General features: G+C 39.7%; 1 protein-coding gene across 1 annotated transcript; it reads right to left on the bottom strand.

Moving 5' to 3' along the window:
- Positions 1 to 251: 251 nt before the first annotated feature.
- On the bottom strand, positions 252 to 2,460 carry LOC107790892 (ubiquitin-ribosomal protein eL40 fusion protein). Its single transcript, XM_016612866.2, has 5 exons — positions 2,302 to 2,460; positions 2,127 to 2,213; positions 1,928 to 2,030; positions 637 to 703; positions 252 to 552 (listed from the first exon to the last, which is right to left on the bottom strand). Exons 1-5 carry the CDS (start codon positions 2,402 to 2,404, stop codon positions 526 to 528), a joined length of 387 nt encoding a protein of 128 aa, XP_016468352.1. The 5' UTR covers positions 2,405 to 2,460; the 3' UTR covers positions 252 to 525.
- Positions 2,461 to 14,573: the final 12,113 nt, after the last annotated feature.

The following is a 14,573-nucleotide window of genomic DNA, read 5'->3' as shown; positions in this document are numbered from 1 at the left end:
GGTTAAATTAATCTTAAACAATACTAATTTTATATTTGAAATGTCGTACCGAAGTAAACTGTGACAGAATTAGTGTAATCCTTCAATTCCTCCAAGAATCAACATTACACTATAACCTAAATCCTAACTAAAGTACTAGTTTGAGTTATGGCTTTCTATTCAAACAACGTTTGGATTTTGGACAATAATGTGGCATATCCCGAAAAGCATCAAGAAAAAAATAAATAAAGCAGCATTACAGTAGCACGAGCTATGGCATCACATTCTCAAATGAACCATTATGATTATGGAATCATGCAACTGCAGGCTGCAGGCTTTCTTATCAGGAAGAACATTGTAAACTTCATCTAAACAGGCATATATTGAATGCACAAAGATATCTTATCCAATAATTAGATGTTTGAGACAAATGGGTAGTCTATCCATGACATCAAGTTGAAGCAGGACTGAAAACTGTAAAAACAACGGACTGGCAATATAACTGCAATGCACAAAATTGATCTGAACTTAAAAAAGACATCACGCCTACTTGATCTTCTTCTTTGGCCTCAGCTGCAAAGCAAGAAAAGTTCGTGAGTGCCATAATCAAAACTCGGGAAGCAAAGGAAGTGTAACATAAACCTATCATCCACAAACCTGGTTGCTGTGCCCACATTTTTTCTTCCTGCAGTTGACAGCACGAGGATGCAGGCGAGCATAGCACCTAAAACAAGTGGCCAGGTATCAGGATTAAGTAATCACCGTCAAGGTTTATAACATAAGCCGCACAAGAAAAAGTTGTGCCATAAGGTAGAGGTCTAAGAGGGGAAATAGAAACTTTAGCCTCATAATTATGGAGGTAAGACGGGTCTCAAACTTAACCTGCTAAAAGTTTTCAAAAGCTGCACTATTGTCAAACAATGACAACTGATCCACGAAACTTAACTTCCAAAGGCTATATTAATTAAAAGTAACAACTCTATGAATCTTGAGACACATTGTTCAAGAGAATCTAACTGTCCACACTATCTTAACCAACTAAAAGGTTGACAGGAGGACAGAACTGATGATGTAGCTGGTCAAAGAATGTCAAAACTATCAATCTTTAAATGTATTATACTCGGCAACCCCAATGACATAAATTCTACACGTAAACCTTTTTTAGTTATAAAAGACAAATACAATGAGATGCACTGTCGAATCAATGGTCTAATAAGAGACAACCATTGTAATAGTCAGTTTTTTTCCTTTGCTTCTGTATCATGACATTTCTTTTCACTTGAACAGCACACATCTAGCAAAACAAAGTTCTTCAATGGCATTAATAAAACTAATACTCTCTCTGTTCCAATTTATGTGAACCTGTTTGACTGGGCACAGAGTTTAAGAAAAAATGTAGACTTTTGGAATTTGTGGTCCTAAACAAGTCAAAAAGGGATCCAGAGTATGTGTGGTGTGGCTGTAAAAGCTTCTCATTAAGGGTAAAATTGAAAGTTTAAGCTAAATCCCAAATTTAGAAAGGGGTCATTCTTTTTTGAACGGACCAAATAGGAAATAGGTTCACATAAACTGGAACGGAGGGAGTAAGAGTAGAAAAGCTACTTAGTCATAGAGAATTTGAGGTTGCTGCTGTGAGCTTTACAAGAGAGAAATCCTAATGTTCTTACTAGAGGCTGCAGCTAATAGTCATATCATAACTCAGCTCAACAGATATGCTATTTGAATAGCCTAATCAGAATTAACTTCCAAATAGGGATCAAAGTAATTTAGTCTAACATGAAAGGAAAATACAACATGATAACTTTTCATACATTTCTTATGAATTTCCAATGCATCAAATGACTTTTCATACATAGGAAACCACTATCACATAGAATACATGCATGCACTGTGGAAGACACCACAATTACTTCATACAAAAGCGAAAGGCAGTCGTAAAAAATCTTACTTGCGACAAATCATCTTATCCTGGTTGTACTTCCTAGCCAAAGCCATCAGAGAAGGCTCAATAATCCCTCCACGAAGCCTCAAAACCAAATGCAAAGTTGACTCTACAAAATTGACCCGATGATCAACACTAAAATCATAAAACAGATATAACTAACGTTACACTGTTTCCACGTACATATTAGCGTTACTATAATTACCTTTCTGGATGTTATAATCAGCAAGAGTACGTCCATCTTCGAGCTGCTTTCCGGCGAAGATCAACCGCTGCTGGTCCGGTGGAATACCTTAAAATGAAAATCAAATGACGTCAAAAACAAATTAGCGATACAGAGAACAAAGAGATGACGGAGAATAACGATCAATCGTAAGTACCTTCTTTGTCTTGAATCTTAGCTTTGACATTGTCAATGGTGTCGCTCGATTCAACCTCGAGCGTGATTGTCTTCCCGGTTAGGGTTTTCACGAAGATCTGCATTTTGCGGCGCACTCTTCTCTTACCCGCTTTGTTTTCCCTAATTGAAACCCCGGATCTCCGTTTTCCATTTTATAATCGGGCTCAAATTAGGGCGTTGCATATTGACCCCAATTGCTGAAGTTACCTTTATGAGCCCAACTCTTAACAACAATGGCCCAATCTTACTTGCAGTCCTGTCTCAGAAAGAATGACAAGTTTGGTGTATCCGAATGTTTATGTGTACACAAATATTTAGAATATACTAGCTTTAGAGTACGCACAACGCTTCATATCAATGAATATAAAATTTGAAAAAATTACATTAAACTATGTGATGAGTTATAAAATAATTTTTTAAAGTAAAAGCTTAATAAGAACTATTGATCCTATTAGCCAACTTAATAAAGAAAAAAATTGTATCATGCAAAAGTATTCTAATGCCTTTACATAACTTCGATTTATGAGTTGCGGCAATTCATATATCCACTCTGCCTGCAGTACCATCCAGACTTTCAAATAATTTTGACAATTCTGTTAGTCCTAGTTAATCAGTAGTGGCAAAATGGTTAAAAAAAATACTTATCCACCCATATTATCCGTTAAAAATGGGTTGGGTAATGAACTTTTTTAAAAACGGGTCAAATATGGATAAGAACCATATTATCCATTTAGAAAATGGATAACTAATGAGTTTAACTTTTACATATGTAAAGCCTCAAATGGGGAGTTTTCAAGCTTGGGAGACTAGGAATTCTCCTAAAAATGATCATATTCAAGAAGCCATGGATAATATGGATATCCGTATTATCCGCCGGTTAATCCATTTTTTATCTGTATTAAGTATGGGTGGGATCGGATAATTTATCCATTTTTTATATTACCGTTTCGACCCGTCCATATCCGACCTGACCCGTCCATTTGCGACCCCTAGTCCTAGTATATTCCTTTGTTGTGCTATAATTGCTTGCAAAGTAATTTGTGCTCTTTCTTCTTATGTACTAGTACACGGTGCCAACAGTGACCTTCAAATTAAGGACGACCTTATAAGTAAATGCTAATTAGAGAGAGAGATAAATTCGTACTCCTATATTGGTTTTTACACGGTGGCTAATCTCGGGATATATAGTTAAGTGCTCTTTTATACGTCAAAAATCTTTCTCAATTCTTGAACACAGTATATAAAATCACTTAACTATTACTAATCTATATGTCGACATTTGACTTGATATATAGAGTTTAAAAAAAAGAAAGAAGATTTTTGACATATAAAGTAAATATATATTAGTATAAAAACAAATAAATATAAAATTAGTCTACTGGTCATCAGCACATGATCATGTCAATTCTCACAAGAGTTTGTAAAACATAAATGTGAAGGTTAAGGAATTCTTAAAAAAGAAAAGAAAAAAGATAAGAACACTCAAACATTGAGACGCGTCAAGGTTTTTAAACGACTGATGTCGTGCTATAATTTCATATATTTTGATGTTATTCACCTTAATTGTTTGTTGTTTGGAAGCTAATTTGGGCGACAATTGAGCTTAATTGAATTTATTTTACGTGTAGGAACGTTTGGATATGAAGTGGAGAAAAGTTGGACAAAATGGTACTTCGAAGCTACAAAATAAAACAATAAAAGAAGACGTTGTAAGGCAATGGAAAGTCATAGTCTTAGACAGTGCAAGGCTTTGTCCAGGGCATTGTCATTGGCGCCTCGCGAGGTAATGTTGGCGCCTCTGATGGCGCCCCGCGGGATGATGGTGACGCCTCTGACAATGTCCCGCGCCGACGATGCTTATCTGAGCAACTTTTATTTCCTCATTATGTTTGGACGTGTACCTCAACTCTACCTTATAAATACCTCCTAAACTTAGTTTTTAGGGGAAAGACATTATTGGAGAGGCAAAAGGCTATGGAACACTTGGAAGCACCGAATCACACGAGTGTTCTCTTCTATTCTTCCTTAATATGTATTTTAATACTTTCAATTATTATCATGATTGTTAGTATGGTTATGAGTAGCTAAACTTTTCAATCTAGGGTTTGATTGAACCTATTGGAGGATGATTTTCTACTACATTTAATATAAATTTGCTTTTGATTTTTCTCTACTTGTTTAACTACGTTTTCATTGTGGTTGATTGAAAAGATCTCAATTGAATGTCCATATTTAGTGTGTATTGCTTGAAAAAGGGTACATATTCAGGTAGTTGTTGAACAACATCACTCCTAACGTATGTGAGGAATCAATACGAAGGGTTTAAAGGTGGGATTAGGAATAACGAAATCTTGGTGCGATCTTGATGAACGGTGAACTAGAGCCAGCTAGCATAGTTCGAAAGAATACGTCTAGTAAATTATGGTAGTTGCTCGGAAGAGAATTACAACATCCGAAGTACTCACGATCTGTCACGATCCAAAATCCCACTATAGGCATCGTGATGGTACTTAGTCTCTAAGACTAGGTAAGCCGATTACAATTACATTTCGAGCCTCTTTTTTTTTTAAACGTATAATTTAATACAAGTGTCGAAATCAAAAGCGGAAACAAATATAAGAACCTCTCAGGACTGGTAATACTGAGTCACGAACTCTAACTAAATACATGCAATGATCTCAAGGATCGAATATACAATATTGTTCGAATAAGAGTTGACAGTACAATAAAATGGAAAGACTCCAAGGGACTACGACGACCAAGCAGCTCTACCTTGAATCCTTGCGATCAACACACTAACCCTGTCCGAGTTCGATATCTCCAATACCTGACTCTGCACAAAAATGTGCAGAAGTATAGTATAAGTACACCATAGTCAGTACCCAGTAAGTATCAAGACTAACCTCGGTGGAGTAGTGACGAGGTACAATCAAGACACTCACTAGTCAAATAATCTGTGCAATATAGCAGTATACAACAGTACTGAAAAATAACTAGCAATGATAGCAATAAAAATAAACTAGTGATATAAACAGCAAGGCAACAAGAACACCATAATTATTGCTCAAACGAATAAGAAATACCAGTACAATCAATTAATCAATTCCTTCAAATATAAATCTTTCACATATAATTCTTTCAAATAAAAGTCACTCTGTGACATCTTATTTCATAATCATAAAACACGGGTCTCAACCCACTTTCATATTTTCGTAACACGGGTCTCATCCCCCTTTCATATTTTCATAACATGGGTCTCAGCCAACTTTTATATTTTCGTAACACGGGTCTCAGCCCACTTTCATATTTTCGTAACACGGGTCTCAGCCCACTTTCATGTTTCCACTGCACCTCTTGCCTATATTTCTATCAAAACCGCACGAACAACTCACGTGCCAATAATAAAAATCATCATGTTTAACCCCGGCACCTCGTGCCCATATTTCATATTTGTTGCGGCGTGCAACCTGATCCCATACAACATTAATCATACCTGTTGCGGCGTGAAACCGGATCCCATATAACATTAATCATACCTGTTGCGGCGTGCAACCCGATCCCATATAACATAATCCACTTTGCACTGGCCACAGGCTCACAATTTCAACATAGATCAGACTATTATCAAGTTTACTGAAACAACAAGACAAGTTGCACAAGATATAAAAATAAACACAAGGAAAATTACAACATCACATGAAAATTACCAGCGCAATAACCCCACATCACCACATAAAAATTACCAACACAATAACCCCACATCACCACATATCATCCCTGACAATAGCTACTTTTATCTCTCCTATAGCCACCCTTATCACTCCTATAATAACCTTTCTTATCCCTACGCCCTGACAATATCAATAGCCACCCTTATCGCTCCTATAATAGCCTCCCTTATCGCTCCGTTTAATAGTCTCCCTTATCACTATGCCTAGACAATATTCAACACACATAACAGCGGTGAAATACCACCATTACGCCCACATAATGTCAATAATAGAATGCCACTCTTATACGCCGCATAACAGTAACCCAAATCACACAACAATTCATACAAAATATTATCACAACATCATCAACTTGTATTTATAAATTGCCCGTAGGCCACAACCATTTCAAAGGTACAACAAAGTCAATTAATTTCACAACAGATAGTATACGGCTTAACACAGTGTATATAAAATTTCAAAAACAACCACAAGGATGGAAAAATAACTCATCATAGGACAACGCCTTCTTTAATCCAAATTTTAGATAAATATATAAACTTCTCAATTTTAACTTATTTAATTAATTATTTGCAGATAAAAAATCCATAATGTGATTATTTCCAAGAAATATCAAATCAGCAAACACACGGAATTCTCATAAAAATCCAAGTGGCAATCACACTAAATTATCATATAAAATACAAACTCGACAAACAAGGAATGAGGCATGACAAATCAAGGATTTACTAAGTTCCAACAATTTTCTAATTTAATACATAAGGGCGTCTACGAGTTTCAACCGATATAATTTGCACATATAAATCAAGTACGTACTCGTCACCTCACGTATATGATTTTCAATTACACAATTTCCACATAAGACTCAATGCCTAAGGGGTAATTCCCCCACTCAAGGTTAGGCAAGATATTTATATTTTTTAAGTTAGGTTGATATTTCAAAATATCCTTCTTGCTTGAATTGACCTCCGGATAACTCAAATCTATCCAAATTAATTGTATAACTTCATTAAAATTCATCGAAAACAATTCCGGGTAATATAACATCGACTCAAAATTTTACATTAAAAAGTCAATCAAAAGTCAACGCGGGGCCCGTCTCTCGGAACCCGACAGAATTTTTATGAAATCCGAATACCCATTCCGATGCGAGTTCAACCATACCAATTTTATCAAATTCCGATAAAGAATCGACCTCCAAATTTAAAATTTTTCGTTTTTGAAAGATTTTGCAAAAATCTCAATTTCTTCCATCAAAACTTGAATTAAACGATGAATATAACCATAGATTCATGAAATATAATCACAAGGGAGTCAAGAACACTTACCCCAAGTTGTGTGGTAAAATTTGCATTTGAAAATCGCCCAAACCGAGCTCCCCAACTCTATATAGCGCCACAGGTGGCGTGGGGCACTGCCTGTGGCGCCGTTTCCAAAACTTCAGAATGTTACATCCCGCATTTTCGTACGTTAAAGTTTCATCGTAAGTTAATCAACATAAGTTCGGGAATGAGATTATTTTGAGATTATAAGCATTATGTTATTTCAAACAAGTGATGAGTAAATTCAGGAAGGTGAGAGGGTAAGCAAATCGAAGAAAATGAATTGTGTCAAAATTTGACATTTTGAGATAAATATACGGTCCAAGCTACAATACCTCGTATTTATGGACTAGTGTCACACAAGGTACCATATGACCATGTTAGCAATGCGTATAAAATATGTTAAAAGTGAGTAGTATTTTATATAATTTGAGATAATTCTTAATTGTGTGGGTATTAATCCCCGTGTAAGTAGCTAGAATGACTAATCACTACTTAGTAGGTGGACGTGGATACACCTAAAGAAGGGGTTCTCTTATGATTATCTAGCTGGAGGCTTGACAAAACATTTTGATCAAAAGTATAACACATGTGTGATCAAAAAGTCCCACGTAATCATGTCACTTTTGGAGACAAAGTGAAACTATTTCCTTTTCTCTACTACTACTACAATATTAGTAGAAATCACTTAATTGAAAAGGGGATGATGCTTGAGAATTTCTTGAGCAGCAAAGCAAAGTAACGATCTTAAGCAAAGATTTCATACGAAATTTTACTGCGTAATAGCAACGGGATTTTGCGATTCTAAGAGAGTACGGTGCAATCTTTCCCAAGAATATCATACGAATTTTTTCCTACTCCAGGTATGTTAAGGTTAAGCCCTTCCTTCATTTTGATATGATCTCGAAACTATATATGTTTGACAACGAGACATAAAGAGAAGTTCGTATTCATGAATCTATTCATATTATCCTAGTCTCAAAAGTTACAGTATGCTCCCTTATCGGGACTTTATATTCAGTTAAGTATTGTTTTCTTCCAGTATTACAGTATTTTCACTACCATCGAGCTATAATCAATGGGCAGGCCCCTATTGGGCAACCTCTGATCAAATGGTAAGTTATATACCAAGCCTACTGTGGCCGAGCGCCTATGAGCGAGCCCAGCATGGCCGAGATACAGAGCCTAGTATGGCCGAGCGCCTATGAGCGATCCTACTACGGCAGAGCAGTTACACGTTCCGAGCCTTATAGGGCCGGTCATCTATTTTATTTACTATATTGAGAGAGTTGAGTCGGTATCAGCAGGTAAGTATATCTCCAGATTATCTTTGACTCCCAGTTACTTTCAGTTATTATATTATCAGTTCAGTTTGAGCTTTCAATTATTTTATTGCCTTGCATACTCGGTACGTTATTTCGTACTGACGTCCCTCTTTCTGGGGACGCTGCATTTCATGCGTGCAGGTTCAGACAGACAAATGGGTAGACCTCCTCAGTAGGTGTTGCCCGAATTCAGCTTTATCAGTAAGCTCCACGTCCTTCGCAGTTGCCGGGTCTAGAGGTTTTGTGTACATCTTGTGTATATATGTATATAGATTATGGGTAGGTCGGGGCTTTGTTCCGATCACGGTACATCCCTCAGTAGAGGCTTGTAAACATAACCTGTTAGTTAGTGCAGTATGTTGGGCTTGTAGGCCTTGTATGTATATTTTGTTGGTTTGTCAGCTGTAGTAGTTATGACGACCTTGCCGGCCCAGCTTTATATTGATGTTTAGTCAGCGTTGGTTTCCATTCATATTTATATTTTGCTTCGCAAATTGTCTTGCAATATGGCTCATGGCCAAGGTATGACATTATATGTTCAGATTCCCTTAGTCGCAAGTTGGTACGCAAGGATAGGTGAGGCACCGGGTACCGGTCTCGCCCCCCAGGTTCGGGGCATGACAAAAGTGGTATCAGAGCAGTTTTGTCCTAGGGAGTCTATAAGCCATGTCTAGTAAGGTCTTATTTATAGATGTGTTGTGCACCACATTATATAAGCAGGGGACTACATGGCATTTAGGAGTTGGTTACCCTTCTTTCAAAACTAAATCATGCTATAGAACTGAGTTATAGGAAATTTGAGTTAAACGTATGTGTTGGCATTTGCATGCACAGATGACGGTGACTAGGAAGACTACGGCTAGTCAGAGGAGAGATACAGTAGTAGGTGAGGGGACCAGCAGGGTACCCCCAGTAGATGGGGCCCAATCGGAGGCCCAATGAGAGACCCCTACCTAGCCTTACCGGCTCCTCCACCACCTGAAGAGATTCCTAGGGAGACCGCACATCCAGTTCCCCCTCTGCTTCCATCGGATCAGAACTTGAGGAGTGCCGTGCATTTGTTGACACAGTTAGTAGCTACCCAGTAATAGGCTAAGGCATCCGGTAGTGCAGGATCTTCTGAGGGGTTTGGGAGTTCAAGGGTCCGAGAGTTTATTACTTTGAGTCCCCGAGAGTTCACGGGGACAGATTAGAGGGAGGACCCACAGGATTTCATAGATCAGCTTCACAGGATCTTTCGGGTTATACATGCAACGGAGAAAGAGGCAGCTGAGCTCGCAGCTTTTCAACTCTGAGATATAGCCATCCTTTGGTACGTGGGATGGGAGAGGTCCAAGGGATGTGATGCACCTCCAACTATTTGGGAGAATTTTTCGGATGCCTTCCTTGACTAGTACTTACCACGGGAGATCCAACAGGCTCGAGTCGGTTAGTTTCTAGCCCTCAAGCAGGGCAATATGAGTGTTCGAGAGTATAGTATCCGTTTTGACTCATTGGCTAGATATGCACCATCCATAGTTGCTACTATGCGGGACATGATTCACAGGTTTATAGCAAGGTTGGCCCCAGAGTTGACCGAGGCATGTGCCACCGCTGTATTGCAGGATAGTATGGATATCTCCCGGATTCAGGCATTCGCCCATAATATAGAAAGGGGTAGGCGTCGGTAGCAGGATACAGAGAGGACTGAGTTAGGACATCATAAGAGAATGAGATTTGCCAGGTCTCAGGAGCAGTCTCAGGGTAGTTATAGGCCCCAGTACTTCAAACGACCACCTAGGCCTCCGCCACCTCAGTTACAGGGTTACCGGTATGACCGATATACTCAGTCAGGCCCAGGTGAGAGCTCACGGGCATCGAGTTTGCAGCGACAACGAGGTTTAGGGCAGACATGGTCATTTCCGCCGCGGTGTGACATCTGTGGTAGAGGACACTTGGGCCAATGCTGAGCCGGTTTCGATGCTTGTTATACATGTAGACGTCCGGGGCATATGATGCGAGATTGCCCAAATAGAGATTCTGGGGGTATGGTACAACCAGCGAATTCAGCAACAAGATCATCTATGTCTGTGCATCCTTCAGGGCGCGAGTCTCAGTCTGCGGCGGGTAGAGGTCGAGGCAGAGCTAGAGGTTCCAGTTGAGGTTGTAACCAGAATCGTAGCTATGCTTTAGCAGGTCGACAGGACCGGGAATCTTTACCAGACATTGTGATAGGTATGTTGACCATTTGCTCTCACGATGCTTATGCCTTGATAGACCCAGGATCTACTTTATCTTGTATTACCCTATTTGTCGCGGGGAAGTTTGATATAGTGCCTGAAATACTAAGTGATCCTTTTGGGGTATCTTCACCGGTCGGAGAATCTATTATTGCTAGACGGGTTTACCGAGGTTGTATGGTGACATTTTGTTGTCATCAGACCTCAGCCGACCTAGTTGAGCTAGAGATGTTGGATTTTGATGCTATCATGGGCATGGACTGGTTGGCAGCTTGCTATGCCACAATTGATTGTCGAGTAAAGACAGACAAATTTTATTTTACGGGTGAGCCAGTCCTTGAATGGGTAGGTAATACAGCGACACCCAAAGGTAGGTTTATTTCCTATCTGAAGGAGAGGAAAATGATAGCAAAATGGTGCATTTATCATATTGTGCGAGTTAGAGATGCAAATGCTGAGATACCTACACTCCAGTCTATTCCAGTAGTCAAAGAGTACGCATATGCATTTCCAGATGAACTTCCAGGTATTCCTCCAGAGCGAGAGATTGATTTTGCCATCGATTTGCTTCTGGAAACTCAACCAATATACATCCCTCCATATAAAATGGCACCTTCCGAATTGAAGGAGTTGAAGGAGCAGTTAAAAGATTTGCTGGAGAAAGGTTTCATCAGGCCCAGTACCTCACCTTGGGGTGCACCAGTACTGTTTGTACGGAAGAAAGACGGCTCGCTGAGGATGTGTATCGATTATCGGCAGCTGAACAAGGTAACTATTAAGAATAAGTATCCACTTCCAAGGATAGATGACTTGTTTGATCAGTTATAGGGAGCTAGATTCTTTTCAAAGATAGATTTGAGGTTGGGGTACCACCAGGTCAGAGTTCGGGAGAAAGATATTCCCAAGACAGCCTTTAGGACCCGATATGGCCACTTCGAGTTCCTTGTCATGTCCTTCGGGTTGACGAATGCACCTGCCGTATTCATGGACTTGATGAATAGCCTATTCCGACCATTTTTAGATCTGTTTGTGATAGTATTTATTGATGATATTCTAGTTTATTCATATTCAGAGGATGAGCATGCGGACCACCTGCGAGCGGTACTCCAAACCCTTCGTGATAGTAAATTATATGCCGAGTTTTCGAAATGTGAGTTCTGGTTTAAGTCTGTAGCATTCTTGGGGTACATTGTATCCGATGGAGGTATAAAGATAGACACTCAGAAGATTGAGGCTGTGAAATCCTGGCCTAGACCTACAAATCCGATAGAGGTTCGTAGCTTTTTAGGCTTATCAGGATACTACCGGAGGTTCGTAGAGGGTTTTTCGTCCCTTTCGGCACCATTGACGAAGTTGATGCAAAAAGAAACTAAGTTTCAGTGGACAGAGGCTTGCGAGCAGAGTTTCCAAGAGCTTAAGAACATGTTGACCTCAGCACCAGTTCTAACACTTACAGAGGGTCCAAATGGTTATGCCATGTATTGTGATGCCTCAGGTGTCGGGTTAGGATGTGTCCTAATGCAACATGGGAAGGTAGTTGCATATTCTTCAAGGCATTTAAGGAAGCACGAACGGAATTATCCGACCCACGACCTCGAGTTAGCCGCAATTGTCCATGCACTTAAGATATGGTGGCATTATTTATATGGCGTTCATGTTGATATATTTACAGATCATAAAAGCTTGCAATATATCTTCAAGCAAAAAGAGTTGAATTTGTTTAGAGGCGATGGCTTGAGTTATTGAAAGATTACGATGTTAACATTCTCTACCATCTAGGCAAAGCTAATGTGGTAGCAGATACCTTAAGTCGCCGATCTATGGGTAGCTTAGCACCTGTAGAGGCCGAGAAAAGACAATTAACTAGAGAGATTCATCAATTGGCTTGTTTGGGGGTTTGATTAGTAGACTCTGGCAATGGTGGAGTTGTACTCCAAAATAGTGCAAAATCATCTCTCATAACTGAAGTAAAGAAGAGGCAGTACGAGGACCCAGAGTTGGTCGAGTTGAGAGAGCGAGTTCCGCAGCAGAAGAAGTCATTGTTAGAGCTCAAGGGAGATGGGGTTCTTAAATACAAGGGTCGTTTGTGTGTTCCAGATATGGAAGGGCTACGAGACAGGATTATGTCAGAGGCACATTATTCATGGTACTCCATTCATCCTGGGTCGACGAAGATGTATCATGACATTAAGGATGAGTACTGGTGGAATGATATGAAGAAGAACATTGTTGAGTTTGTCGCTCAGTGTCCTAGTTGCCAGCAGGTGAAGGTAGAGCACCAGAAGCCCGGAGGGCTAATGCAGACTATAGAGATCCCGACGTGGAAATGGGAGGCGATAAACATGGACTTTATCATGGGTTTACCTCGTTCTCTTCGTAAGTTCGATTCCATATGGGTGATAGTCGATAGGCTCACGAAATCAGCTCATTTCCTACCGGTCAGATCTACTTATACAACAGAAGACTATGCAAAGTTATATGTTAAGGAGATAGTGTGGCTACACGGAGTACTAGTATCTATTATATCTGACAGTGGGGACCAATTTACAACACATTTTTGGAGGTCATTTCAGAAAGGTCTAGGGAGTCAGGTAAATTTCAGCACAACTTTTCATCCACAAACTGATGGACAAGCCGAGTGCATAATTCAGGCGCTCGAGGATATGTTACGAGCATATGTGTTAGATTTTAAAAGAAGTTGGGATGAACATTTACCTCTTATCGAGTTTGCATATAATAACAGTTACCACTCCAGTATCCAGATGGCTCCGTACGAGGCTTTGTATGGGCGTAAGTGCAGATCTTCTATAGGGTGGTTTGATCTTAGAGAATTTGGGTTACATGGGCCAGACCTGGTTCAGCAAGCCGTAGAGAAAGTAAAGCTTATCCGGGAGCGACTATTAACAGCCCAGAGTCGTCATAAGCATATTCTGACGTGCGGCGACGAGACTTAGAGTTCGGAGTTAATGACTGGGTATTCTTAAAGGTGTCACCTATGAAGGGCGTGATGAGGTTTGGCAAGAAAGGCAAGCTTAGCTCACGGTATATTGGGCCTTATAGGATCATTCAGAGAGTGGGCCAAGTGGCTTATGAGTTAGAATTGCCCTCGGAATTGGAGTATGTCCATCCGATTTTTCACGTATCTATGTTACGAAAGTGCATTGGTGATCCTACCCGAGTGGTGCCCACAGATGATGTACAAATTACGGAGGACTTGTCATACGAGAAAATTCCAGTTACCATCCTAGACTGACAAATCCGCAAGCTACGAAATAAGGAGGTAGCCTCCGTGAAGGTTTTATGGAGAAGCAAGAATGTGGAAGAGATGACGTGGGAAACGGAGGAGGAAATGAAGTCTAAATACCCCCACCTATTTCAAACTGAAGATATGGCTCGAGGTGGAATACCTCAGCACAGCTCTATTCAGGCCAGTAGGTCATCAGGTAAGCTCTTATTTTTGACATTCAGAATTTATGATGGACAACTGTATGAGGCCAAGTATTGCTATTTATAGACATTGGCCATGTGTGGCATGTATAGTATATTTTCTGGCTGCGTACAAGTTGGTTTTAGTCTAGTGTACGGAGGAGACTCTTGCAAAAATTTTCCCAAAGTATCTAAGAGTAAACATTCGAGGACGAATGTTTCTAAGGAG

Source organism: Nicotiana tabacum, chromosome 19 (genome assembly GCF_000715075.1).
Source record: "Nicotiana tabacum cultivar K326 chromosome 19, ASM71507v2, whole genome shotgun sequence".
In the NCBI taxonomy this organism is placed as follows: Eukaryota; Viridiplantae; Streptophyta; class Magnoliopsida; order Solanales; family Solanaceae; genus Nicotiana; species Nicotiana tabacum.
Note: the sequence above shows the minus strand (reverse complement) of the source record. Positions and strands in the feature narration are given on the sequence as shown.

What these genes read in the sequence shown, in the direction of transcription:
- LOC107790892 (XM_016612866.2), bottom strand. Translation starts at nt 2,404, where the DNA reads ATGCAGATCTTCGTGAAAACCCTAACCGGGAAGACAATCACGCTCGAG. An exon ending in TAAGATTCAAGACAAAGAAG is followed by an intron (nt 2,214 to 2,301) that starts GTACTTACGATT and finishes TTTCATTTTAAG; the next exon opens with GTATTCCACCGGACCAGCAG. An exon ending in TGATTATAACATCCAGAAAG is followed by an intron (nt 2,031 to 2,126) that starts GTAATTATAGTA and finishes TCAATTTTGTAG; the next exon opens with AGTCAACTTTGCATTTGGTT.